Source organism: Balaenoptera borealis (genome assembly GCF_965194805.1).
Source record: "Balaenoptera borealis genome assembly, chromosome: 3".
Classification (NCBI taxonomy): domain Eukaryota; kingdom Metazoa; phylum Chordata; class Mammalia; order Artiodactyla; family Balaenopteridae; genus Balaenoptera; species Balaenoptera borealis.
Genome location: NC_138866.1, coordinates 123,403,874 through 123,428,878, shown reverse-complemented (window position 1 = coordinate 123,428,878; position 25,005 = coordinate 123,403,874). Strand labels below are relative to the sequence as shown.

General features: G+C 39.1%; 1 protein-coding gene and 2 long non-coding RNA genes across 10 annotated transcripts in view; 2 read left to right on the top strand and 1 right to left on the bottom strand.

Moving 5' to 3' along the window:
- LOC309626400 overlaps positions 1 to 23,887 on the top strand; it is a 47,767-nt gene extending 23,880 nt beyond the window's left edge. Inside the window, exons 2-3 of the long non-coding RNA XR_014243158.1 lie at positions 19,464 to 19,588; positions 21,240 to 23,887. This is a non-coding gene — a long non-coding RNA (uncharacterized lncRNA). The remainder of the gene's footprint in view (positions 1 to 19,463; positions 19,589 to 21,239) is intronic.
- Positions 1 to 25,005, bottom strand: part of PEAK1 (pseudopodium enriched atypical kinase 1) — a 297,677-nt gene that overhangs the window by 11,140 nt on the left and 261,532 nt on the right. For 7 of the 8 annotated variants that reach the window (XM_082386950.1, XM_082386949.1, XM_082386954.1 and 4 more), the window contains one exon: positions 11,239 to 11,984. In XM_082386950.1, the coding sequence (XP_082243076.1) occupies positions 11,239 to 11,984 (746 nt within the window). Of the gene's footprint in view, positions 1 to 11,238; positions 11,985 to 25,005 lie in introns of those variants that run through there. The other variant, XM_082386957.1, reaches the window with a different exon arrangement.
- LOC309626405 lies at positions 3,578 to 10,783 on the top strand. Its single transcript, XR_014243165.1, has 2 exons — positions 3,578 to 5,627; positions 5,980 to 10,783. It is a non-coding gene; the product is annotated as an uncharacterized lncRNA (long non-coding RNA).

The window sequence follows — 25,005 nt, the reverse complement described above, 5'->3', positions numbered from 1 at the left end:
CCTTAACCACTGTTAAATCATCTGTTGGAAAATGGGGGAAAAAAATGCTTCTAGAATCAGAGCCAAATTAATCTCTCCTGAGACCTTCTTAGACCCAGGTCAAAATATACAACACTTAACACAAGCCTGATCTTAGTGGGGAAACAGAGTTGACAATGGATCCTCACACACAACCTGAGAAGTTTAATTCCAAACATTCATTTCAGTGCAGGAGCTCATTTTCTGTGTTGCTCATGGCAACTACTCTGCATATCTTTGAGGCAAATTTGCCATTATAAAGCATTTACGTTTGTTATAATAATCTCAACCTAGATAGCTAACTTTAAAAAAGTAGACTGTGGGGGGCATTGACTGTAAAGCCTCATTAAAAGCAGCTGGGAAGGAGAAGACAGCGTTATGTGTCTAATGCTACTGACCCTTTCAGAATGCCCACGATGCCTGGGACCTGTAAAGAGGGTGTACATCTTGCTGCCCTTTCAGTATTGCGGAGTGGAATAGATATTCAGTTTAAGGCAACAAAGTAGGGAGGTGGGGGAAAAAGCTGGACGTTTGGCAAAACAGGATGGCTATGGAATAAATCAGTTGTTGAATGCGGAGCGGGGTATTATCTGTTCTTACTTACTCTACTTTCCTCCCAAAGGCTTCCTGAAATGCTGGTGTTTGAGGGGTCTGCTCTCTATCCTCTCTTCTCACTGACATACTCCCTTCAGTAAGCTCACGGTTTCAGCCATCTTGATATACTGCTGGCTTCCACATCTACATTTGCAATCCAAACTTGTCTCTGAGCTTCAGACTTATCTATACAACGGCCTACTTGATTTCTCTCCATGTATGTCCCATCCTATAGATGGATGCCTTAAACTCAACATAACCAAACCTGAACTTTTCCCCACCAAATACCCTGTTCTTCCAGTATGCCCTCTATTGGTGAATGGCTCTGTTATCTGTCCCAACATCTAGATGAGATATGAAGTTCACTCTGGATTTCTCCTCCATCTTCATTCCCTGCGTCTAGTTAATTACCAACTTCTACTGATTTTGTTCCCATATAACTTTCAAATTATCCTCTTTTCTCCATCTCTATGGCTACCATTATCATTTGCTGGTCTACTACAAAAGATTTCCAACTGGTCTCCCTGCCTCTCATGTGATTCCCCTCAAATACACCTTCTACGTGGTCACCAGAGCCACCTTTCAAAAAAAAAAAAATGGATAAACTTCCTCGTGGTTCCTCATTATCTTCACAGGATAAAGTCCTGGCTTGGCCTCTCTTTCTAGTCTTATTTCTCACCCCTCTTCTACTTTTGCCACACTGAACTACATGCAGCCAGAGCCCTACTCCTACCCTCCAGGTATTCTCTCTGATTTAGGCTCCTCTTCTCCCCTCATATGCCTGAGGGATTCCCACTTACTTTTTTCAAAGTCATCACATGCATCATGTGCGTCAAAGAGAGAAAGTGCTATATACCCTAAACCTCCTTTCTGTTTCACCTGCATCTCATGTACATGTCTCTATTATTACAGCTATCACATTTTTTTTTTTTGTCTGTCTTAAGAGCAGATATTTGTATCTTTGGGTTCCAGCACAGAGCAAGGCACCTAGTACATGCTCAGTATGTCTGCACAAATACTAAGAAAGGTGACATCTGACCTGGTGTAGCCATAAGGCTTATTTACTCAGAACAGCTAGAATATATGCATAGCTTTTATTAAACACATGGAAGTTGGCAAGGTGATGGGGAGGGGGCAATGGCTGACAAATCTGGGTAATAAACACTCATGACCTGACTACACAAATGAGTAAAATCTGAACAATGAGGGCTGTCTGCTGAGTCCAGGCTGCCTTGGAGGCTCAGGGGTTTTGTATTGTACAAAACCACACAAAACAACACTGTTCTTCATCATTCCATTCAATTTTCTCTTTTCCCCAAAGAAAGCAATAATTACAAAATACAGGACTCTTCAAAAATATTCTACATTAGCTTTTATCTTTCTATTATGGGCCCACTCAGCCTAGTATGCCTTCAGCTGACTTCCACTTTATCAGCAGGGATTCTCATTTCCAGCTCGCACTATGCACTTTACAGTTCCTCAGTGAACTTTAAGTGAGACGGATATTGTAGGGAATGAATGGTAGAGGGACAAAAATGAGAAACACTGAAGATCACACACACACTATACCATCTGTGGTATTTTGTCACATTACCCCAAAGCACAACTCCATACAGGAAAGAGTATAGAATGAAAACTGGCAAATTCTAAATTGATATCCATTATTTGGTACAACCTCACTCTAAGAATACAGGCTGATCACTGACTGACCTCAATTCCTTGATCTGTCCAGGAGGAGTACTGCTTTACTTGCTGCTACACAGCTAAGACCTATACACACTCAATGCTGTTACACATATATTCAAAATGGATTAAGTGTTTAATATATAAATGCTGTCTGGGCCCCAAGTACTCAGAACTCCATGCTTTAGGAATCTGCTATGAGACCTGTCAGGTAGGCCAGGTATTTTACAGCTTGAACTGCTGCAAAAATATTCACATGCCCAAAAAACATTTTGGAGTCTAGAAGAGAAATTCAAGAAGGCAACTGTATAAGATTTTACTATTTTATTTGTGATTTGTACTCATCAAATCTTTTTATGCTCCCACTCAGCATATGGAACAAAAGAAAATCACCTGTGTTCCTGAGCCAGTAATTTAGGCTGACAGAATGACACCCAGGATGATCACACTAGAGAAACTGAGGCACAGCACAGTTCAATAACCTGCTGAGGGCCCAGAATAGGAATTCACTTAATTTGAATCCCAATTTATAATTCCCGTCTATGTCCTCTCACCTCATTAATTAAAGCTATGGCTCTCTTTTCCTACTAGACAATTCATTTTGATTCTAGGTTTACATGAGTACTCCAAACTTCTCCTTTCTAAATCAATTTCCAGTTGAGACTTTAAGGCACTTCTGTATGCATTCAGCTCTGAAATAAAGTGGACACTGACCTAGGATGGCTATGAGTCTGTAGAGCTGGCTGCTGATCAATCACTTTCTGTGACGTTCCAACGCTGGGCATATTTGTGTTGAATTATGATCATGAAAGTGGTTTCCTTTATAGCTTTTTCCTTGTCACTAAGCCAGTAATTAATTGCCTGATCCTATAGTCTGAACTAGTTGTAAATTCCTACCAATCATAGTTATTCCTATTAATGCTTTTTCATTTAGTGTCTTGCTTTCTCAGCATCCACCCAAATGAGATCAACGGAGACTCCAGAGTCAAAATGCAATAAAAGATGCTGGTCTCCACAGTTCACCTCTACTTTATTACAAGCTTTTAACAAGATTCTTGGCATAGCTGGAAGAAAAGAAGCTGCTCCAGTGCTGTAATAGGAAAGTGTACATCTTCACTGAGCTTTGTGTGCTCTATCCCTGAGAACAAAGACCAGGACTACTTTAAAAAGAGAAGATACCTAGTACCACAGAGTTGGAACTACTGGAAAAATAAGTCAGAAATTTATACTTTTTGCTTATAAAAGATTTTCATCACCTTCCTCGAGGTAATTTCATCAGTTTCTCATGTGGTCTCACATAGCAGCATTTGTTATAAAATGGTCTCATGACAACAGTGAAAAAAGAATGTCCCACTGACACTGAGCCATAATTTTACCAACTGTCCACCCTGCTTCTAGGCAAAAGGCTGTCATTTGTCCATTCAGGGATAACACTGAGGCACAGCAGGGTCAATCTACTGACTCAGGTATGATATAACAGGACAAGTTCCACGTAGGAATAAGGAGGCAGCCTGCCATAAAGCTAATGACGATATGCAGAAATAATTGTTCCTTTCTGTTCTCAGTTTCTTCCTGTGTAGAATGACGAAGGCCCGCCCTTCTAAAGTTGATGAGTGTACTTTGAAGACTACATGTTTGGTCAGTAGCTACCCAGATTCTTTGAAAGGTGGCAAAAGCAAGGTGGATTTTATTTAGAGCAGGGAAGTTAAGGGCTGGAGGCCAGCCAGCGTGCAGCCACAGAGACAGACGGTCCAATCTACCGCGTCGTGGCTCACCAAATGGTGACGAGGGGATAAAAGGAGACATGAATAACACAGAAACAGGAGCTGAACGTTAAATATTGTCTGGGAATCAATTTGGCCTTTCCTTCATCAAAACACTTAAAAATACGCTGTGCTCACTGCCTCCTCAGCCTCCCCGTTCCATATTCCCACTAACTCACTGCACTGGATATCCACTTCCACTAGTACCAAGATTGTATTTTTTTTGAGGTTTACCAGAGATTCAACTCCTGCCTTCTCCTCATTCTGCTCAAGCCTTCTGCAATCTTGGACTCTGATCTGTGGACCCTTGTTCTTTGCTACATCCTCTCCGAATTTTCCTGCTTTAGGTCACTTAGCTGTGTGGGCCTTTTCCCAATTTGCAGACTCTACCACTACAATCTCATACATTCCCACAGTTTGAACTAAATCAAGTTTATGAGAGGACTAGGTAAACTTGACCTCCCTTCTGAGTACCGAACTCACCTTTTTGTCTGGTTACAGGCTTTCTCTTGACTTGGCTATCTCATGGGCATGCTCCACAGAGAGCTCATCTTTCTGGCTTTTCTGATTCATATTTCAGTTAATGGCATCACCATCCTCCTGGGGTTGCTCCTCCGTGAAATCTTAGCACAGTGCCCTCATCCTACATCCAGCCACGCACCAGACATGGTCGACGGCCTGCCTCAGCTCTTTCACCGCCTGTCCCTTCTTTTCCATGGTCCTATTTCAGGATCTCTTTATTATTTACCTGGACTATTGCAATAGCATAATGACTGGCTTCCCTGCTTCCGATTCTTCTGGACTCTTCCACTGCAGTTTACTTCCAAAATCATTAATCTTATGTCATCTTTCTATTTAAAAATCCTTAATGGTTTCCCACAAAACACAAAATAAAGCCTAACCTCTTAAGCTCAATCAAAGCCTCTAAATTTGGTCCCAAATCTTTCCATAGCTCAATTTTCCACTATTCTCTCCATGCACTGTATTCACCCCTAAGAATAGTGTGAAATGGACACTAGAGGCCCTTTTTTATTGGCCCTGAGGTAAGTGTTAACAATGACTTCTTTCATTCATTAATCTTTATTTATCTTTACATCTCCACACCACTGTGAACCTTTATTATAACGTCTTGTTTAAAAGTTATTTATGCCTTTGTCTTTCCCACGGGAATATATGCTCTTTGAGGGCAGGGCTTTTGTCTTATTCATATGTATTTCTGTATTCTGTTAAATGTGATATAACAAGAGATATCACAACGTTTTATACAGTAAATGTTTGCTGAAAGGTCAAGAAATATTTATTGAATGCCCATTATGTACACGTGGTGCAGTGGATAAGATGTTGCACTCCCAATGCAGGGGGCCTGGGTTCTAACCCTGGTCAGGGAGCTAGATCCCACATGCATGCCACAACTAAGAGTTTGCATGCCACAACTAAGGAGCCTGCTAGCCGCAACTAAGGAGCCCGCCTGCCACAACTAAGACCTGGTGTAAATAAATAAATAAATAAATCAATAAGAAGATCAGAGAAGAAAATTCACACACAGCTGGATTCTTTAAGAAAATAGAGGTGGGGCTTCCCTGGTGGCGCAGTGGTTGAGAATCTGCCTGCCAATGCAGGGGACACGGGTTCGAGCCCTGGTCTGGGAGGATCCCACATGCCGCGGAGCAACTAAGCCCGTGAGCCACAATTGCTGAGCCTGCGCGTCTGGAGCCTGTGCTCCGCAACGGGAGAGGCCGCGACAGTGAGAGGCCCGCGCACCGCGATGAAGAGTGGCCCCCACTTGCCGCAACTAGAGAAAGCCCTCGCACAGAAATGAAGACCCAACACAGCCATAAATAAATAAATAAACAAAATTAAAAACAAAACAAAACATAAAGGGATCAGGTTTAAAAAAAAAAAAAAAGAAAAGAAAATAGAGGTGTTTTCTAGGTACATGAGAAGAGAGTGGTGAAATAAATAGCTACCCTTTACTGAATGCTTACTTTGTGTCAAATGATGCTCTGAGCACTATATACATCTCTATGAACCTATTGACTCTCGTGATTTTTCACAATGGCTTTAAGAAGAATGAAGTTTTTCCTCCATTTTACAGATAAAGACACTAGGCTTAGAAAAGGCAAGTAACTGGGCCAAGGTAACACAGCTAATAAGCTGCTAAAGCACAAATTTAAAGCTCAGTATCAAATGATCCAAAATCTCCAATTCCTTAGCTTTTTCAATGAAAAGACATTATGACATCATTTTTAAACAAAATAAAAACTGCCTATAATCCTCACCACTCTGATTTAGAAATTATTTGCATACTACCATTTTGTAGGTCAATTTTTTTAAAGTTATGGTCATAGTATTTGGTATTCTGCTATTTTAATGTGACATTTTACAAAAAATGTTTTCCATGATTTTATACAGTCTTCATGAGGACCATTTTTAATGGCTGCAAACATTCCATTGGGCTGATATACCATAATTTATTACATTGTTTCCTTAATATCAGGTACTTTGTTTCCAATTTTTGGCAGTGCTAAAATTCTGAGGGATTGTAACATTAGTAGCTTTCTCTCATAATTTTAAGGAAAGATGATTATGACTTTGAAGGAATGAGAAAGAAAATATCTAAGTGCAGAGCCTATCAAAATATGCTCAGGCTAGTGCCTAATATTAATGAAGAATAATAGTGAGTGACAAAAGAATGTTGAGAAGTAATTTTCCATTATTGTTAACAACAATAATGCAGTTTTATTATATTTTATATATACTTCATAATTTACAAAAGCAGTTTCACTACATAAACACATACACATATGACAATCTTACAAGGTAGGAAGGGCAGTGAAAATCAAGAGAGATTACATGACTTGTTTGGGAATACACAATGATAGATTCAGAATTTGGACTCATGTCAGCTGACTACTTTTCGTTGAAGACCGATAAAATTCAGATATCACACTGAATGAAAAACAGAATAAAGCTATGAACTGAACTGTGTCTTCTCAAGATTCATATGTTAAAGCCCCAACCCCCAATGTGACATATTCTCTCCCCCACCCTCCCAAGCCCTGACATAAGGACACAGCAAGAAGGTGGCTGTCTATAAGCCAGGAATAGAATCCTCCTTTCCAGTCTCCAGAACTGGGAGAAAATAAATTTCTGTTGTTCATAAAGCCATCCAGTCTATGGTATTTTGCTATGGCGGCCCAAGCAGACTAAGACCTTGTTACTGAGAAGTGGGGCACTGCTGTAACCAATACCCAAAAATGTAGAAGTGGGTTTAGAAGTGGGTTTGGAATTGGGTAGAAGCTGGAAGAGTTTTAAGATTCATAATAGAAAAAGCCTAGATACTTATGAACAGACTGTTGCTAGAAATATGGACATTAAGGGTGATTCTGGTGAGGTCTCGGAAACGAGGAACATATTATTAGAAAATAGAAAAAAAGGTGAGATTTCTAATAAAATGGCAAAGAACCTGGCTAAACTGTGTTCTAGTATTTTGCGGAAGGTAGAACTAGTGAGCAATGAAATTGGATATTTAGCTGAGAGACTTCTAAATAAAGGGTTAAAGGAACGACTTGTTTCCTCTTGACTGCTTATAGTGAAGTGCAAAAGGAGAAAGAACTGAAGAAGGAATTCTTAAGCAAAAAGGAACCAGGGCTTGAAGATTTAGAAAACTCTCAACCTACCCACAGATTGGGAAGGCCGGGAGGAACCTGCTCAGTGCCCAGGGGTAGGCTGCCCTGGCAGAGAGTCATGTGGGCGGGGCCCCTACAAAGAGCCAAAGGATCAGGGTGCCCAGCAGAGCCACAGCGGTGATGCTATTATCCCAGTGGGCCTGGAGGGCAGAGTACTGAGTCAAAGAGGATTATTCTTGAGCCTTAATATCTAACAGAATTTGCCTTGCAAGGTTTTGGACTTGCTTGGGACCCATCATCCTTTCCTTCCTTCTGATTTCTCCCTTTTAGAATGGGATTGTGTATCCTATCCTTGTCCGCCACTGTATTTTGGAAGCACATAACTTGACTAGTTTCATAGGTTTACAGTTGGAAAGGAAATTTGTCTCAGGATTTAACAGACCTTGAGTTTCACACATATCTCATTTAGATAATATTTAGATGAGACTTTGGACTTTAGACTTCAGAGTTGATGCTAGAATGAGTTAAGACCTTTGGGGCTGTTGGGATGGACTGAACATATTTTGCATGTGTTAAGAACATGAATTTTGGGGGACCAGGGGCAGAATGCTATGGACTGAATTGTGAACCCCCCCAATTCATATGTTGATGTGTTAACCCCCAATGTTACTATATTTAGAGATAGGGCCTACAAAGAGGTAATTAGGGTTAAATGAGATCACAAGGGTGGGACCTTGATATGGATTAGTGTCCTTGTAAGAAGAGACACTAGGCAGCCCCCACCCCTTCAGCCATGTGGGGACTTAGGAAGAAGGCAGCCACCTGCAAGGCAGAAAGAGAGCCCTGACTAGACACTAAATCAGCCGGAACCTTGATCTTGGACTTTCCAGCATTGAGAACTGTGAGAAAATAAATTTATGTTGTTTAAGCCATCCAGTCTTAGTATTTCGTTACAGCTAAGGCAACACCCAAAGTTAAGATCTTAGTACTCTATCACTGCAGTGGACTTGTTATTTAAGGGGTAGTGTCCTTTGGTTTTCAAATTGTTAAATTCTAGCACCAACTTCCTTTTGTAACATTTTAAAAGACTTTTAGTCTCCTCAACAGACATAGAGAACAGACTTGTGGTTGTGGAGTTGGCAGGGGGTGTGGGGTGTGGGGTGTGGGATGTGGGTAGGGGGAGGGAGGGATGGACTGGGAGTTTGGGGTTAGTAGATGCAAACTATTACATATAGAATGGATGGACGACAAGGTCCTACTGTATAGCCCAGGGAACTATATCCAATGTCCTGGGATAAATCATAATGGAAAAGAATATAAAAAAAAGAATGTATATATATGTATAACTGAGTCACCTTGTTGTACAGTAGAAATTAACACAACATTGTAAATCAACTATACTTCAATTAAAAAAAAAAGAGAGAGAGAAAGACAGTCATACCTGTTAAGCTACTCTAAATTCCATTAGTACGGAAAGGGATATTTTAAGAAGACAAACAGTAAAAAGTTGTTTGTGTGAGCCAACTGCTGGTCTTTTTTGCTTATCTCTGCAAAGGTAGGGTTCACAGTGTCCTAGTAGTTTATTCCTTTAAGGTTGTACTATCAACTGGATCCTTCTACAAATGCCTAGAGGGTCTCCAAAGAGACATTTATAGTCACCATTTAGTGCAAAACATCCTTTCCCAAACCTGCCAACAACTCTCAGTATATAACCACTTGCCACCTGTTCTTTGGAGATTGCTTTTGCATCATTACAAGCAAAGAAATCAATACCAAACCATTGATTTGGGAAAGAGACAAGATTGCACAGCAATAATACATAAAGTTAGTCAAGCCCTACTTCTTAGTTGTTTTGAACAACAGATAGTTCAATGTCCCCTTCTGAAATAGGTACTCATCTTGCTTGCACTGGTGATCTTGTAGCAATACAGGCCCAAGATAGATGAGGCCGCATAACTCCAACTGGTATAACAGCTCTTGAATGCTACACAGAATCTCAAAATGCCTTTTTAGACTCAACAGTAACGTATTAACTCGAATCTAGATCCTCTCTCTGTAGTTTACCCCTCAGTTTATTTTAAAAAGTGTGGGCTGCGGCACAGGGTCACTCTGCGAGTGTCACCAGAGAGTGAAGTGGCTTAGGTATTGCAAATGCAGGGAGCAGTCAGCTGAAGGTCTGGTGCAAAAATATATTCTGTCTTGATAGACAGGCAAGACCAATCGTTTACCTTATCCATTAATTTACTAAGACACCATCTGGTCTTTCTAAGCCAAATTAACACGTACAAGTCGTTTAGATATGTTAATTAGTTTTGAACCAGTGAACAGAATCAGTAAAAAGGGACTATGGGAAGGGAGAACACTACCTTAAGTTTACACAGAGCTTTATGTTTTTAGAAACTCTTTCACATGCATTATCTTCCTTGATCCTAACCTCAGTCCCACAAAGTAGATGGATCATTGTTGTAAACATCTGAAAGAGGAGGAAACTGAGGCTCAAAAGATTGTTGTTCTCCTAAAATAATCTAGGGAAGAAGCTAAGGGATAGTGAAAGAAGTGAATACCTATCGGGGCATTTTGTTCTCTTTTAGCCAAACGGCCCCATAAGATGGGTACCATTCTTATTCCTTTCTAAAGCTGAGGAAACTGAGACTTAGAATAGCAACTTGTGACAGAGCTACTAAGTGGCAGAGTCAGGATTTGAACCCAGATCTTTTGGACTTCAAAGTCCATGCTTTATTTATTACATTGATGAAGCCTATGGCTTACTGTTACAGTGAATGTAATTGCTCAAGAATTCTTGATTTTAAGAGTTTTAGCGTTCTTAAAGAAGTGGGTTGTCTGGTATGGGTGATATACATTTAAGAAGTTAATATGTGACATAACAGCCAAAGTGTAGGCTATGGAGTCAGAGAGATCTGTGTTTAAATCCTAGCTCTACTAATTGCTAGCTGTGTGACCCTAAGCTTTATTCTCCTCATCTGTCAAATGGATAAAAAGATCTTAACCCCATGAAGTCGATGTGAAGATTAAATTATATAACACTAAAAAGTTCCTGGTACATCAACAAATATTGGTTACCTTCCTCTATAAAAATGTTTCTCCAGGAAGCAGAGGAGTTAGAAAGCAGGGATAGACAAGGGTCTCTTATTTGCTAGAGGATAAAGACAGAAGTATAGAATGGAAGGCACATAACAGACCTCATTTGTACAGGAAATCTTTGCAAACAATCACAGCTCAAGTATTACCTACTTCAAGAAGAATTCTCTGGCATCGAGAGTCTGGGTTAAGGTCCTTCTAAGCTCCCACAGAATTCTGTTTACTTCTATCTTAGCATTCAGTATACTGTGTTATAAGTCTGTCTCTTTACATATCTGTTTTCTCCTCTAGATAATAAGTTAACCTCTCTTCTATCACAATATCTGGTGTAAGGTAGATGCTCAATAAGTTTTTGCTGAATGGAGGAATGAAGAAAAAAAAAATAAAACCAGACCCATCTCAATAACAGTGTGTTGGAGAAGGTTAAAATCAGATTTACAAAATTTCCTTACCTTGACTGCATAGTTATTAAGTGGATCTTTTGCATATGAAGCTGTGTAGTAAACTGCATCACCTGCCTCACAACATGGCTTGTCACTGGTTAGCCTGAAGTCTGACCAGCTGTCCACCCCAAAACGGAGCTGGTCTTTCTGCCCAGCCATGAAGAGGTCTTCGCATTTAATAGCCAGTTTCTTCAAGGCATCTGTATGAAGGCTTCGGATTTTACCCACCACTTCTTCACGATTCTCAAGTCCTCGATAAAGTGCTTGTCTCTGTGGCTTCTGGATACCCCGGCCCTGTCTACAAGAGGGACCACGCCGGCTGGACAGGGACTCTGTGCTATTGGAAAATCTATCCTTAATACTGAGAGTGGTTAAGCTGGAGATGCTGTTTGCTGCTGAGGGCACAGGTCTCTCCTTGTGCAAAGGTCTCTCCAAGGAGTCATAAGACTCAATGTCCAGTCCCTTGAGTTCATAACTGATTGAAGAGCCAGCACTGCTGGCATCCCAGTTCGGGTCGATATCATAGGTGGGATTAGCCATGACACAAAGAGTAGTTTCCAGGGATTTTTGGAGGTCTTTGGAGATTGGCTCTGTATTGGCTCTTATGATCATTTTCTTTGGCAGTGGGGGTGGTGTAGGTTGAGAAGCATTAGGTGCTTCTTGGTCTGTTTTCCCACCAAAGGCAATGGCATCATCCGAAGCTCCCTTAGGCTGCCGTGGATGCTTGGGAGGTATCATGGCTGCTCTAGATTGCCCTGTATTGTTTTAAAATAAAGAAAGAAAGGGGAAAAAAAGAATAATTAAGTGAAGTTTTCATTCTTGTTACATAATTGAAACTTAAGCAGAAATAAGGGAGGTGGCCACGAGAATATAAGAAGTCAATGCTTTAATCTAAAAATGGTAAAAGAAAACAAAGAACAAATAGCTAAATTTAAAGGTAAGAGTTCAAGACTTGATGGAAGCAACAAATGTGAACAATGTCTCCGTATTTCTTTGCCATAGGAACAGGGCAATGGGCTTTGTTTTCAAGAAGGAATTCATATTCTCCACTCCTGGCCCTAAGAGTGCTGTATTCACCACTCTAGAGTACTAACGAGTGACAGACACTCAAATAACTGTACTGTGACAGAACAGAGATGATAGTATTTGTGGATAAAAAAAAATTACTTGGGAGCATTATTAAAAACAATTGGGATTAGCAAATGAGACCGCTAGACTGGTGCTCAGAAGATACTATTCTATTCTTTTAACTTTGTTCCAAAGTTACATTGTATTGTATACAGCACTTGTCATTCTCCATCCAATACATATGAATACAATTTCATAAACCATGTTATTTCACTTCACTACAGAGATGGATTCCAACACCACTTAAACTGGTCTATGTATAAGATCCCTGAGATTGTGGTAAGGGGAACCATGTATATGAGCAGTCAACTGCTGTTTCAAACATCATTCACAAACTCTTACATGATTCTGTTTTATTTTGGGGGGCATATAAACTGTGATTTGAGAGATGCTACTTTTGAAATTCTCTTACAACAAGCTCTAGTTACAGGACCAGTCATCTTTGTTTCCTTTCTAGAATTTATGCTTAGAAGAAGATAAAACGCATAAGTATGTGATCAATGACACCTTCAGGACTTATTGTATAATGGGGAAGGAGCATTATTTTTTTAAAGACAGAGAAATATACCATGAAAGTTTAATAAAAGCTATTAAAATCAGTAATGTTATTAAAATGAAATCTCCACTCAATATTTCAGAGGTAGAGCATAATGCTCTGTTATGGGTGGAATTATGTCCTCTCTCCCAAAATATACTGAAGTCCTAACCTCTGGTACCTGTGAGTGTGACCTTATTCGGAAATAGAGTCTTTGTAGAGGTAATCAAGTTAAGATGAGGTCATTAGGGTGGGCCTCAATCCAATATGGCTGGTGTCCTTATAAGAAGGGGAAAATGTGATATGAAGACACACACACAGGGAGAACACCATGTGATGACAGAGGCAGAGACTGGAGTAATGCAGTTGCAAGCCAGGGATGCTAAGGATTGATGGCCACCACCAGATGCTAGGAAGAAATAAGGAAGGATTCTACCTAGAATCTCGGAGGGAACGTGACCTTGCTAACACCTTAATTCGCCTCCAAGCTGCCAGAACTACAGGAGAATAAATTTCTCTTGTTTTAAGCCACCCACTTTGTGGTACTTTGTTATAGCAGCCCTAGAAAACTATGCTCCTACTGATGATTAGACAGAACAGAAGGCATCAGATGGTCTTGAGGATGATAATGAATAAAGATGGTGGCTTGTTTTATTAAAAATCATGTCCTTGTAGCAATGCCAAGGGGAAGCACCATATAAACTGTGATTATAACAACAATATACTCCATTTCCCACATATGCAACTCTCTTCAAGAACACCCAAGAGTTTACACAAACTATGACAATATATAAGCAAACCTAAGGACGCCCTTTCTCCACCAACAGCATGTAGCAATATTCTTTTATAAGGAACAGAGCTACATTACATATAAATAAGAAATATGAATATATAGACAGCATGAGAATGAGACAGAGAAAGAGTATGAGAATGCTAAGCTCTAAGAGGGCCAGGACTTTTGTTTTACTAATTGCTGTACCCTCTATGTCAAAAATCAGGGCCTGTATATAATTGATGCTCAATAAACATTTCTTGAATGACTAAAGGAATAAATATTTAGGGCTAAAAGAGGCAAAACTGTATAGGTACCTGTAACAAGTAAAGATACTGAATTAATAATTTACAAAATCCCCACAAAGAAAAGTCCAGGACCATATGGCTTCATTGATGAATTCTACCAAACATTTAAAGAAGTATTAAAACCAATCCTTCACCAACTCTTCCAAAAAATAGAAGGGGAGGGAACACTTACCAACCTGAAACCTATGACAGGCCAATATTACCTATATATCAAAACAAGAGAAAGACATTACAAGAAAACTATAGACTAATATCCCTTATTACTAGGCACAAAAATCCTCACAAAATACTAGCAAACTGAATCCAGCAACACATGAAAAGGATTACACATCACAACAAATTTGGATTTACCCCAGGAATGCAAGGTTGGTTTAACATCTGAAAATCAATCAATGTAATACACCACGTAAACAAAATAAAGAGCAAAAAAACCTCACACGGTCAGCTCAACAGATGTGGAAAAAGCATTTCAGAAAATCCAATACTTTTCATAATAAAAACACTGAACAAACTGGGAAAAGAAGGGATCATCTTCATCCTGATAAAGGTCACCTATGAAAAACCAAGAGCTAAATCATACTTAATGGCAAAAGACTAGATTTTTTCCCCACGAGATTAGGAACAAGACAATGATTTCCATTCTTGTCACTTATAGTCTACATTGTACTGGAGGACCCAGCCAGGGAAATCATGAAAGGAAAAGAAATAAAAACATGCAGATTGGAAAAGAGGTAAAATTACCTCTATTCACAGGTGACATAATCTTGTATATAGGAAAGGCTAAGGAATCCACAAAAAAACTATTAGAACTAATATACCAGTTCAGCAAGATTGCAGGATATAAGAGCAATATAAAAAATCAATTATAACCTAAATAGACATTTCTCCAAAGAAGATGTACAGATGGCCAGCAAACACATGAAAAGATGCTCAATATCACTAATCATTAGAGAAATGCAAATCAAAACCACAATGAGGTATCACCTCACACTGGTCAGAATGGCCACCATCAAAAAATCTAGAAACAAAAAATGGAGAGGGTGTGGAGAAAAGGGAACCCTCCTGAACTGTTGGTGGGAATGTAAATTGATACAGCTACTATGGAGAACAGTATGGAGGTTCCTTAAAAAACTAAAAACAGAATTACCATATGACCCAGCAATCCCACTACCGGGCATCTACCCTGAGAAAACCATAATTCAAAAAGAGACATGTACCACAATGTTCATTGCAGCACTATTTACAATAGCCAGGACATGGAAGCAACCTAAATGTCCATCGACAGATGAATGGATAAAGAAGATGTGGCACATATATACAATGGAGTATTACTCAGCCATAAAAAGGAGTGAAACTGAGTTATTTGTAGTGAGGTGGATGGACCTAGATTCTGTCATACAGAGTGAAGTAAGTCAGAAAGAGAAAAACAAATACCGTATGCTAACGCATATGTATGGAATCCAAAAAAACTCTACTGATGAACCTAGTGGCAGGGCAGGAATAAAGACGGAGACATAGAGAACGGACTTGAGGACACAGGTGGGGAAGGGGAAGCTGGGACAAAGTGAGAGAGTAACACTGACATATATACACTACCGAATGTAAAATGGATGGCTAGTGGGAAACTTCTGCATAGCACAGGGAGATCAACTCAATGCTTTGTGATGACCTAGAGGGGTGGGATAGGGAGGGTGGGAGGGAGGCTCAAGAGGGAGGGGATATGGGGAGATATGTATACATATAGCGGATTCACTTTGTTGTACAGTGGAAACTAACACAACATTGTAAAGCAATTGTACTCCAATAAAGATGTGAAAAAAAATCAATTGTGGGCTTCCCTGGTGGCGCAGTGGTTGGGAGTCCGCCTGCCAATGCAGGGGACATGGGTTCGAGCCCTGGTCCGGGAGGATCCCACATGCCACGGAGCGGCTAGGCCCGTGCGCCACAACTACTGAGTCTGCACTCTAGAGCCCACGAGCCACAACTACTGAGCCCGCACACCACGGCTGCTGAAGCCTGCACGCCTAGAGCCCGTGTTCCGCAGCAAGAGAAGCCCCTGCTACCCAACACAGCCAAAAATTAAATAGGTAAATAAATAAATAGCCCTTTAAAAAAAAATCAATTGTATTTCTATACACTGGCAATGAATAATCCAAAAGTTAAATTAAGAAAACAATTCCATTTACAATATCATCAAAAAGAATAAAGTATTTAGGAAAAAAATTAGGAAATTAAGTGTAAGACTTGTACATGGAAAACTACCAAACACTGATGAAGGACATTAAAGATCTAAATAAATGAAAAGACATCTTATGTTCATGGAGTAGACTTAATATATTCAGACGGAAATATTCCCCAAATTGATCTAAAAATTTAATGTAATCCCCATCAAAATCCCAGCTGGCCTTCTTGCAGAAATTGACAGGATGATCCTAAAATTCATATGGAAACACAAAGGATCAAGAGTAGGCCTCCCTGCCCAAATCTTGAAACAGAGAACAGTCGAAGAACCCACGTTTCCCGACTTCAAAACTTACTTCACAACGACAGTAATGAAGACTGCGGGGTACTGGCATAAGAATAGAAATACAGATGAATGGAATAGAATTGAGAGTCCAGAAATAAACTCATATTTATGGTCAACTGATTTTCAACAAGGATGCCAAGACAATTCAATGGGGAAAGAGAAGTCTTTTCAACAAATGGTGCTGGGACAACTTGGTATCCACCTGCAAAAGAATGAAGTTGAACCCCTGCGTCATAGTATACACAAAAACTAACTCAAAATGTATGAAAGATCTAAATGTTAAGAGCTAAATCTATAAAACTCCTGGAAGAAAACATAGGAATAAATTTTTTCGACCTTGGGTTAGGCAATGATTACTTAAATATAACACCTAAAGCAACAAAAGAAAAAAATAAATAAATTGGAATTCATAAAAATGAAAAACTTTTGTGCTTCAAAGGTTAACTTCAAGAAAGTGAAAAGACAGCCCTTAGAATGGGAGAGAATAAGTGTAAATTATATATCTGATAAGAGACTTGTATCTAGAATTTATAAATAACTCTTACAATGAAAATATAAATAACCCATTAAAAGTGGGTAAAGGATTTGCATAGACATTTCTCCAAAGAAGATATACAAATGGCCAACAAGCACATGTAAAGATGCTCAGCATTTCTCACTAGGTAAAAGCAAACTAAAACCACGAGACATCACTTCATATCCACAAAGCTGGCTTTAATTAAATCGATGAGCAAGTATTAGTAAAGATATGGAGAAATTCAAACCCTCATACATTGCTAGTGGGAATCTAAAATGGTGCCACCACCTTGGAAAACAGTTTGGTAGTTACTTAAAAAATAAAACACAGAGTTACCACATGACCCAGCATTTCTAATCCTAGGGATATAACCGAGAGAAATGAAAACATATGTTCACACAAAAACTTGTACTCAAATGTTCACAGCAACACTTGAGTAGAAGTACAAGATAAGAGCCCAAAAGTGTCAACAACTCAAACGTCCATCAACTGATGATGAATGGATAAACAAAATGTAGCATAGCCACACAACGGAATATTATTCAGCCATAAAAAGAAATGAAGTACTGATATGTGCTACAACCTGTATGAACCTTGGAAACATTATGCTAAGTGAGAGAAGCCAGTAATAAAAAAACCACATATCATATGATTCCACTTACATGAAATGTCTAGAAATACACAAATTCATAGAGACAGACAGTAGATTAGTGGTTGCCATGGCTCGGGGGAAGGGAGAATGGAAACAGAGAGTGATTGTTAATGGGTTTCTGTTTGGGGTGATGAAAATGTTCTGGAATTAGATACTGGTAGTGGTTGTAAAATTCTGTTAATATACTAAAACTCATTGAATTGCGCACTCAAAAAGGGTGAATTTTATGGTACATAAATTATATCTAAATAAAGCAAATCAACAATCCATTTTTAGAAACCACCATAAATTCAGTTTTCAGTCATATCTTCCCATTTTTCTGTGCTCTTAACAATACGAAGGATGTAGGGGCTTGGCATTTACTGAACTCTTTCTGTGATGGTGAGGCCTCCCTCCCAGTGCTGCCCCAGCCCTACTTTGCCTCAGCTAATGTGAGAAGTCAGAAGCACAGTTTATTTACAAGATGACAGAAATATGCTTTGTAACAAATCTTCATTTTCCATTTGCTGACCCAGACAGTGGAAAAGGTTAGAAGTAGTGAACTGCATCAGCACCTTATCTTCCTGTCCTGACTACTGTGGCAGTGTCCTGTTACCACTGTCTCCAGTTTTGCCTTCCTCACCACACTAGCCATTAGAGACTTTATTCAAACACCAAAGCTGATTGTGGCACTCCTCTACTTCAAAAATTCTGTCCTTGAGAATTTGGACTTGATCCCGAGGATGGAGTTTTCTTTGCTTCAGCACAGAAAGCAAGGCTTTTATGACCTTGCCCTTGTTGTTCTGTTTCTCTCATAGCATTTCCCCTTGTGTCATAAGTTGGGGCTACCAAACTGCTTGTGGTTTCTCCAGCACTCTTGGCTACTTCATGTTGTGTCTGTGCTCATGTTGACCCTCTTCCAGGAATGATTTCCCTCTCCTCTCATCTTTAAACATTCTGCCTCTGAGGAATGTTTCTTACTCCACTTCACGAAACTGACCTCTCCTTCCTTGGGACCACAGATACATTCTGTGAACATTTCTCTCTAAGCACTTAGAGTGCTTGACTTGTGTCCCTGTCTGAATTCCCCATGGGTTTGTTCATTGAGAAGAGAGACCTGTCTCATTTGTACACCCAGGACAAAGCAAAGAGTCTGGCTGAGGGGGAAATGGAAGGAAGAAAGGAATTAATGAACAAAAAAACTAGAAACATGAACCTATTCTCACTCCTTCCAATGTGGACCTTAGGAGAATCTTTATGGGATGGTCATTTTCCTTCCATTTTTCTAAATCAGAACAAACGAAAACAATCATGGACACAGAAGGAATGGAGGATTCCAAAAGTGCTTTTCTTTTCTTTTAAATGACCTCAGAACTGACAGGTGAGACAAGGTCTATCATCAGCAGCAGCTCTTTTAGTGCTTATCAGAGAACGTAGAAGAGGGCTGATCATGCCACTTTCCACCACCTTCAGAATAAAGTCCAAACTCCTCAGGAAGTTGGTCAAGGCTGTCAGCCTTATCTACCACTATTTCTCATCAACCCTCCCACAAGAATCACTCAATTCCTGTTCTTTTAATATGCTCTATGTTTTTATTTTTACATCTCTGCCTTAGTAAAGGTGTTCCGTCCTAAGCCCAGCTCAAATAACCCTTTCTCTACTGAAGCCCTCCCTCCTCTCTAATCCCCACCTCCAAACTGGGAGCCATCCCTTCTTCCTCTGTGTTCTCTTACCACTTTTCACTCTATGATAGCATTTTTAGCCTTTTATAATGTGTGTATGTATTTTTTCTTTTTTTTTTTTAACATTTCCTCAGAACTTCTGGCACGGTGTGAGACACACAGCAAGTGTGCAGGAAACAGCTGCCAGACTGAAGGACAGAGTGTCAGCAGAGTTGGTCATCATTCCAAAATGAAAATGGACAGCCAAGGCAGCAAGGAGGTAAAGATAATTGATAGTGGTTTTTCTCCCTAAACAGTGGGATATGATCTCCTGGGAGCTAAGATTTCCACATGGGAATAAGAAATGTTTGCGTTCCAAATGAAACCATGAACATTCTACAGCCCATGCAAGTAGGTCAAGCCATTCGCCCAAGTCTAAAAGCGTCCTGTGTTTTTTAATTTTCTTCTTCTGAGAAGGACAAGTTCTCCTAACTGAATTCCAATCATCTGGGTCAATGTTTTAAAAGCTTGGTATCTTAGCTGTTTTTATTTTAAACTTTTAATCCTGTACATTCTTCTCAAGCCTCCGGGACCAGACACTAAGCTCAGCTTTCAGCAAGCCTGATATAACATCACATACTCTACATTTTTGTGGCATGCCAGCTCTCTAAACAGAAAGAAAAATAGATTGTGTTCTAAACCTTGCCTTGCTATAGACTAAAAAGTTCTTTTGGACAAATATATTTGACTAAACCACACTCAATCCTTACTTTCCTTTCTTTTTGAGTTTCTAAACTCTATCTTTATACTTTCTCTTCACTTAAAAATGTCTTCAGACTGACAAATAAGGCCTTATATCACCTTCTGAAAAGCAAATGATGAAAGATGGATTAAAAGGGAATAATTTAATGACACTATTTCAAAGAAGCAAAAAGGTGTTTAAAACTCCTCAGGAAGGAAGATTATTGATATAGGCTCTAAAAACTTACACAATTGGTATAATAAATAGAAAGGAAATAAGAAAAATATTATCTGTAAAGATCAACATTTTAAAGATGATTATATAGTAAAAAACTCAAAATAATAATTACATCACTATAGACATCTACTGGAAGGCACTATCATTTGAAGACACACTCAGGACAAATCACAGCAAATGTTTGCTTAAGACCTGACAATCACTACAATCTTAGGGTGCTAGGGATTAAAGGCACTTAAGGATAACCCATTTAGACAGAAGCAGTATGTTAATGAGTACAGTTAGCTCTTTATTCAGTAAGACAGGAATGTCATGGTCTCCTGGTCAGTCTCCCTGCCTCCAGTCATTCTGTAGGTAGTTTCCAGAATGATCTTTAAAAAATCCTGATCATGTCCCTCTATCCAAAATTCTTCAGTGGCTCTCCATTTCCTATAGGTAAAAGATACACTCATTGTGATACATACATACCATTTATGATCTGGCCTTGCTTTTCCACTCTGTCCCATTTTGCCAACTCTGCCTCCTTCACTCTGCACTTAAGCTACCTTTAACTGAACATTCATTTTTCTATCAAGCTTCAGGTGTTTGTACATACTCTTCCTTCTACCTGGAATGTTCTCCCTTGCTTGTCAATCTGGCAAACAACTACTCTTCTTTCAAGCTTGAAAACTTAGTGACCCTCTCCTAGACTCCTCCAGGCAGGGGCTTTTATTGAACCTTTAAATACCTGCATCACAGCAACTATCACATGAGCTCCTAAGAGTCCAGCCCCCATGGCTGTCTTTCCCAAAGAGCAGAAGTCCTTGAAGATAGCACTAGTATTCCCAGTGCCTAGCCTGGTTCCCAGGAGATAACTGGCACTCAACAAGCGAAAGTGTTAAAGCCAAAATAAATGGAATATATTTTTCTATTTAAATTGTAATTTCAATATTCATCCTTAATCTTTTCCCAGGGCTCATGACAAGTAACACAGATGAGAACGGGAAGGGAGAGGACAACAGAAGAGATGATCATCACCAAACTGGGAAAGATGCACTGGAGTTTATAAATATAGATGCCACACAGCACACTGTGCACCAGCCTTGTCAAATAAGTAGGCCTCTCCTTGGCTGCCCCCAGCACTCACTGTATCATCCCCTGGCAGTGGGCATCAGCAACTTAGGAGGAAGGGTCCTAATCTATCTGGGCATTTTTACTGTGCTAGGTCCCACCACAGTTAAATGTAAGCACCAACTGGCAAACCACAGGGGACATCAACTTCATGCCAAATGATAAAACGAAGCTTTAAGACCACTTCAGGCTCAGGCTTAGCCTCAAATAAAGAGATACACGGACCACTTTAAGGAATGTCAGTGGTGTAGCAGCTGACAGACTCAATTTTTAAAGATCTCATTAATGAGAACCTCTCCAAGAACAGAGATTATTTATTTGGGGGTAAGTTATCTATGTAATTTGAATATTGCGCTCTGCCAACAAATTCCAGTACATGGGAAACTATTTTTAAATGTGAATGCAGCTAACTTAAAAGATAGGAACACAGTCTATAGTTTCTTTTTAAATAGAGATAATTACATTTTTAGGAAGTACAGCAAATTCACAAACAAATGTTCAGAGCTATCACTCTCACTTTTTAAAAAACATCCAGATAATCTAAAAATATGCAATTCTTTCATCTTTGGTTCAAATAGTTAACTTTGCATTGTGTGGCATAATGTCTGGCCCATAGAATTGTTATTCCTCAATAATTACTTGCTGAGTAAATGAATGAATGGTAATATACTCTTCAGAATGATTTTTTTTAAAGCTGCCATTTATGATGACATTACTCCATAATTACAACCATCAAGGCTGGCAATGTAATGACATTCCTTTAAGTTTATCTATTCTTTAAAATTTAACACTGATGGTCAATACATTGCCAAAGGAAGTTCTGGAGATAGAAGACTTTCAGGTGTTTTCTTTCAGTGTTTGAACGGTGCAGCCTTAAGGAGATGCTCTAGGTAAGCAAGATGAGAAATGTGGACAGTTTCACGTGGAAAGGAAACTGAGGTACGGCTTACATAATTCCTTAACTAGGAAACCCCTGATTAAGTCTCATTTTAGAAAAAAAAGCCAGCTGATAAATGGAACACACAAACTAGGATTTGAAATTTTCCTGTATGAACTTTCCTCAGGAGAGCTCAGTTTCCCTAACCTGAAACTTACCTAGTCAAATGCTAAGTCATTTTTGGCACATTCATCCAAACATGTTCTCAGCACCTTCTGTGTGTTTTAGATAACGTGCTAGGTTGTAGGCCCAAAGAAAGAGGAACAAGCCAAAATTCTGTCCAGTAAAGGGAGACTAGATAGATCTTTCTAAAAAGTAACGTCTAGAGTACTCGGTTAAAAAGTGAGTGAAGGAGAGCTAAAGTCACCAACTAATTTCCAACAGAGTAGAAGTCATTACAAGATCCTCATTTCAGCAGGCTGATAAAGTAGTCAGGTGTGCCACATAAAAATCTAGCGATATTTCTTCTAGATATTTTGAGACAGACATAAGAAACATGGGGAAATGTTGAAGGTCTGATTAAAAAAACTTTCTATCACTTCTTTAGGAAATCATTTTGGTGGCAGATACCTTGCTAAATTCAGTTTTGGGTGTTTTAAAGTGTTAAAGATCAGAGTTTGTTCAGTGATCACGTATCACCATCACCCAGAGGAAAACCATTACTCTGCAAGGCGCAACCTTCCTAAGCAGTTGTCAAGCGCATAAAAACCAATAATGATTTTTGTGCCCACAGAAGACAATGCAAATCCCCCAAATAACCAATTCTTTAAAGCAGTGCTGTCCAACAGAACCTTCTGTGATGACAGAAATGTTCTGTATCTGCATGTTGAATACAGCAGCTCTTAGGCACATGTGGCTATTGAGCACTTGAAGTGTTGCTAGTGAGACTGAAGAACTGAATTTTTATTTACATTTTAATGAATTTAAATTTAAATAGCCAGATGTGGCTAGTGGCTACCAAACTGTATACTGTAGCTCTAAAATCTACAATTAATTCAGTTATAAACAAAATAAAGTTTGCTTTATAAGTTAAGGACAAGAAAAAAGGCAGCTGAATTAACCCTGGAGAGGGATCTCTAAGGTGAAAAACAAATGGATGGTTCGCATCAGTCGGTAGCTTTTTGTGGGAATGGTTGAATCACAACAGCTCTTGTTATACCATAGCAGAGAAAGGAAGCTGTCTCAAAGGTAGAGGTCTAACGGGAGATCCTGATGTACGGTAATCAAGGCCTATTCCAATCCAGTTTTTTTTTTTTTTTTTTTTTGACTTACTAGTTTTCAGAACTATCTAAGAAATGTGGGAACTACAAAACAAATGCAAACCATGTCCCTTTGTTTCGCTATAACTAGCAGACTTTGGGGGACTGGGTCTGTCGCAGTACTTCGCTGTTATTTGTTATCTCTCCTCTGGTCTCTGTTGGCCACCTTGGTGTCCTGTCTTCTCTATCATGTTTCACGCTCTCAGTCATCAGTTGTACAGGCAGCCCACAACTTTTTGGACTTGGATTTTGTTGCTCTGCTTATTCAACATTTCTAATAAACATTTAAAATTATTTCTGCATTATGCTACATTTTCTGGCTAGCACATCAAACATACTGAAAAAAGAAAGCAACAGTATATTTTGGCGTAGAAATAAAGGAACTTCACAATTATTAAGCACTTCTATGTATCAAGTACTTCTTTTGCCACCAGCCCTACAAAGCAGATGCTACTATTCCCTCATGTCAGATGAGGAAACTGAAGCTCAGAGATGGTAAATAACTGACCCACAATCATGTAGGTGGGCAGTGATACAGCTGTCATATAAACCTAAACCTGTCTGATCCCCCAAACTTACGTTTTTTTTTCCTACTATATAACACCGCTTCCTAAGCCCACTTCACAATGCAATTTTCAGAAACAAATTCCACAGCAAAAATTATGGTAACCCTTAACTTCCCTCCTTCAGTTTCTTCCATCAGTCCATCCGTCCTCTGACTCATTTTTTTTTAAAAAGAAGAAGAAATATGGAAAGAAAATGAAAAAGAAATATGTAACATGTGTTTGTGGAATGGTTCTAGAATATTTAAAAGGATCTGAAGCTATTATATTAAGAGGTTTTGCTTCCTTTTGGTCTTAAAACACACAATTTCTTTTTTTAAAGCTACCAGGGCATTAAATTATAAGAAATTACTCCAAGGGATAGTTTAAAACTTCATGCAAATGATTTATTGAAAATATTTAAAAAGGTAAGTTCCAAATGTCACCTGAAATACTTGTTCCATTAGGAAAAATAACAACAACAAAACAAAAAATTAAAACAAACAAAAAAAACACCTATCAGCTTGTAGAACTGATGGAGCCAACCCTATCTATTACTCAGTTATTATTTTACCCACATAGTAAAACCTTTCCAAAGAAGCAACTAACTATGTATCATATCCTATGGAGTCAAGTTATCACCACTTAAGCACTTAAGGAAAGTTAGGCAACATTTTATGAGTATCACATACTTTTAAAAGTAAAGCAATAGGTAGAAAGAAAGCTATTTTTCTGATGGGGCATCTGTAACTTGGTATTTTTGTACTCTAAGAAATCATAATCTTTTTAAAAAAAAGTCTTAACTTTTGTGTCTCAAAGTAGATGACTTAAAAAGAAAGGGGAGACAGCTGCAGCCCTTCAGTATCTTCT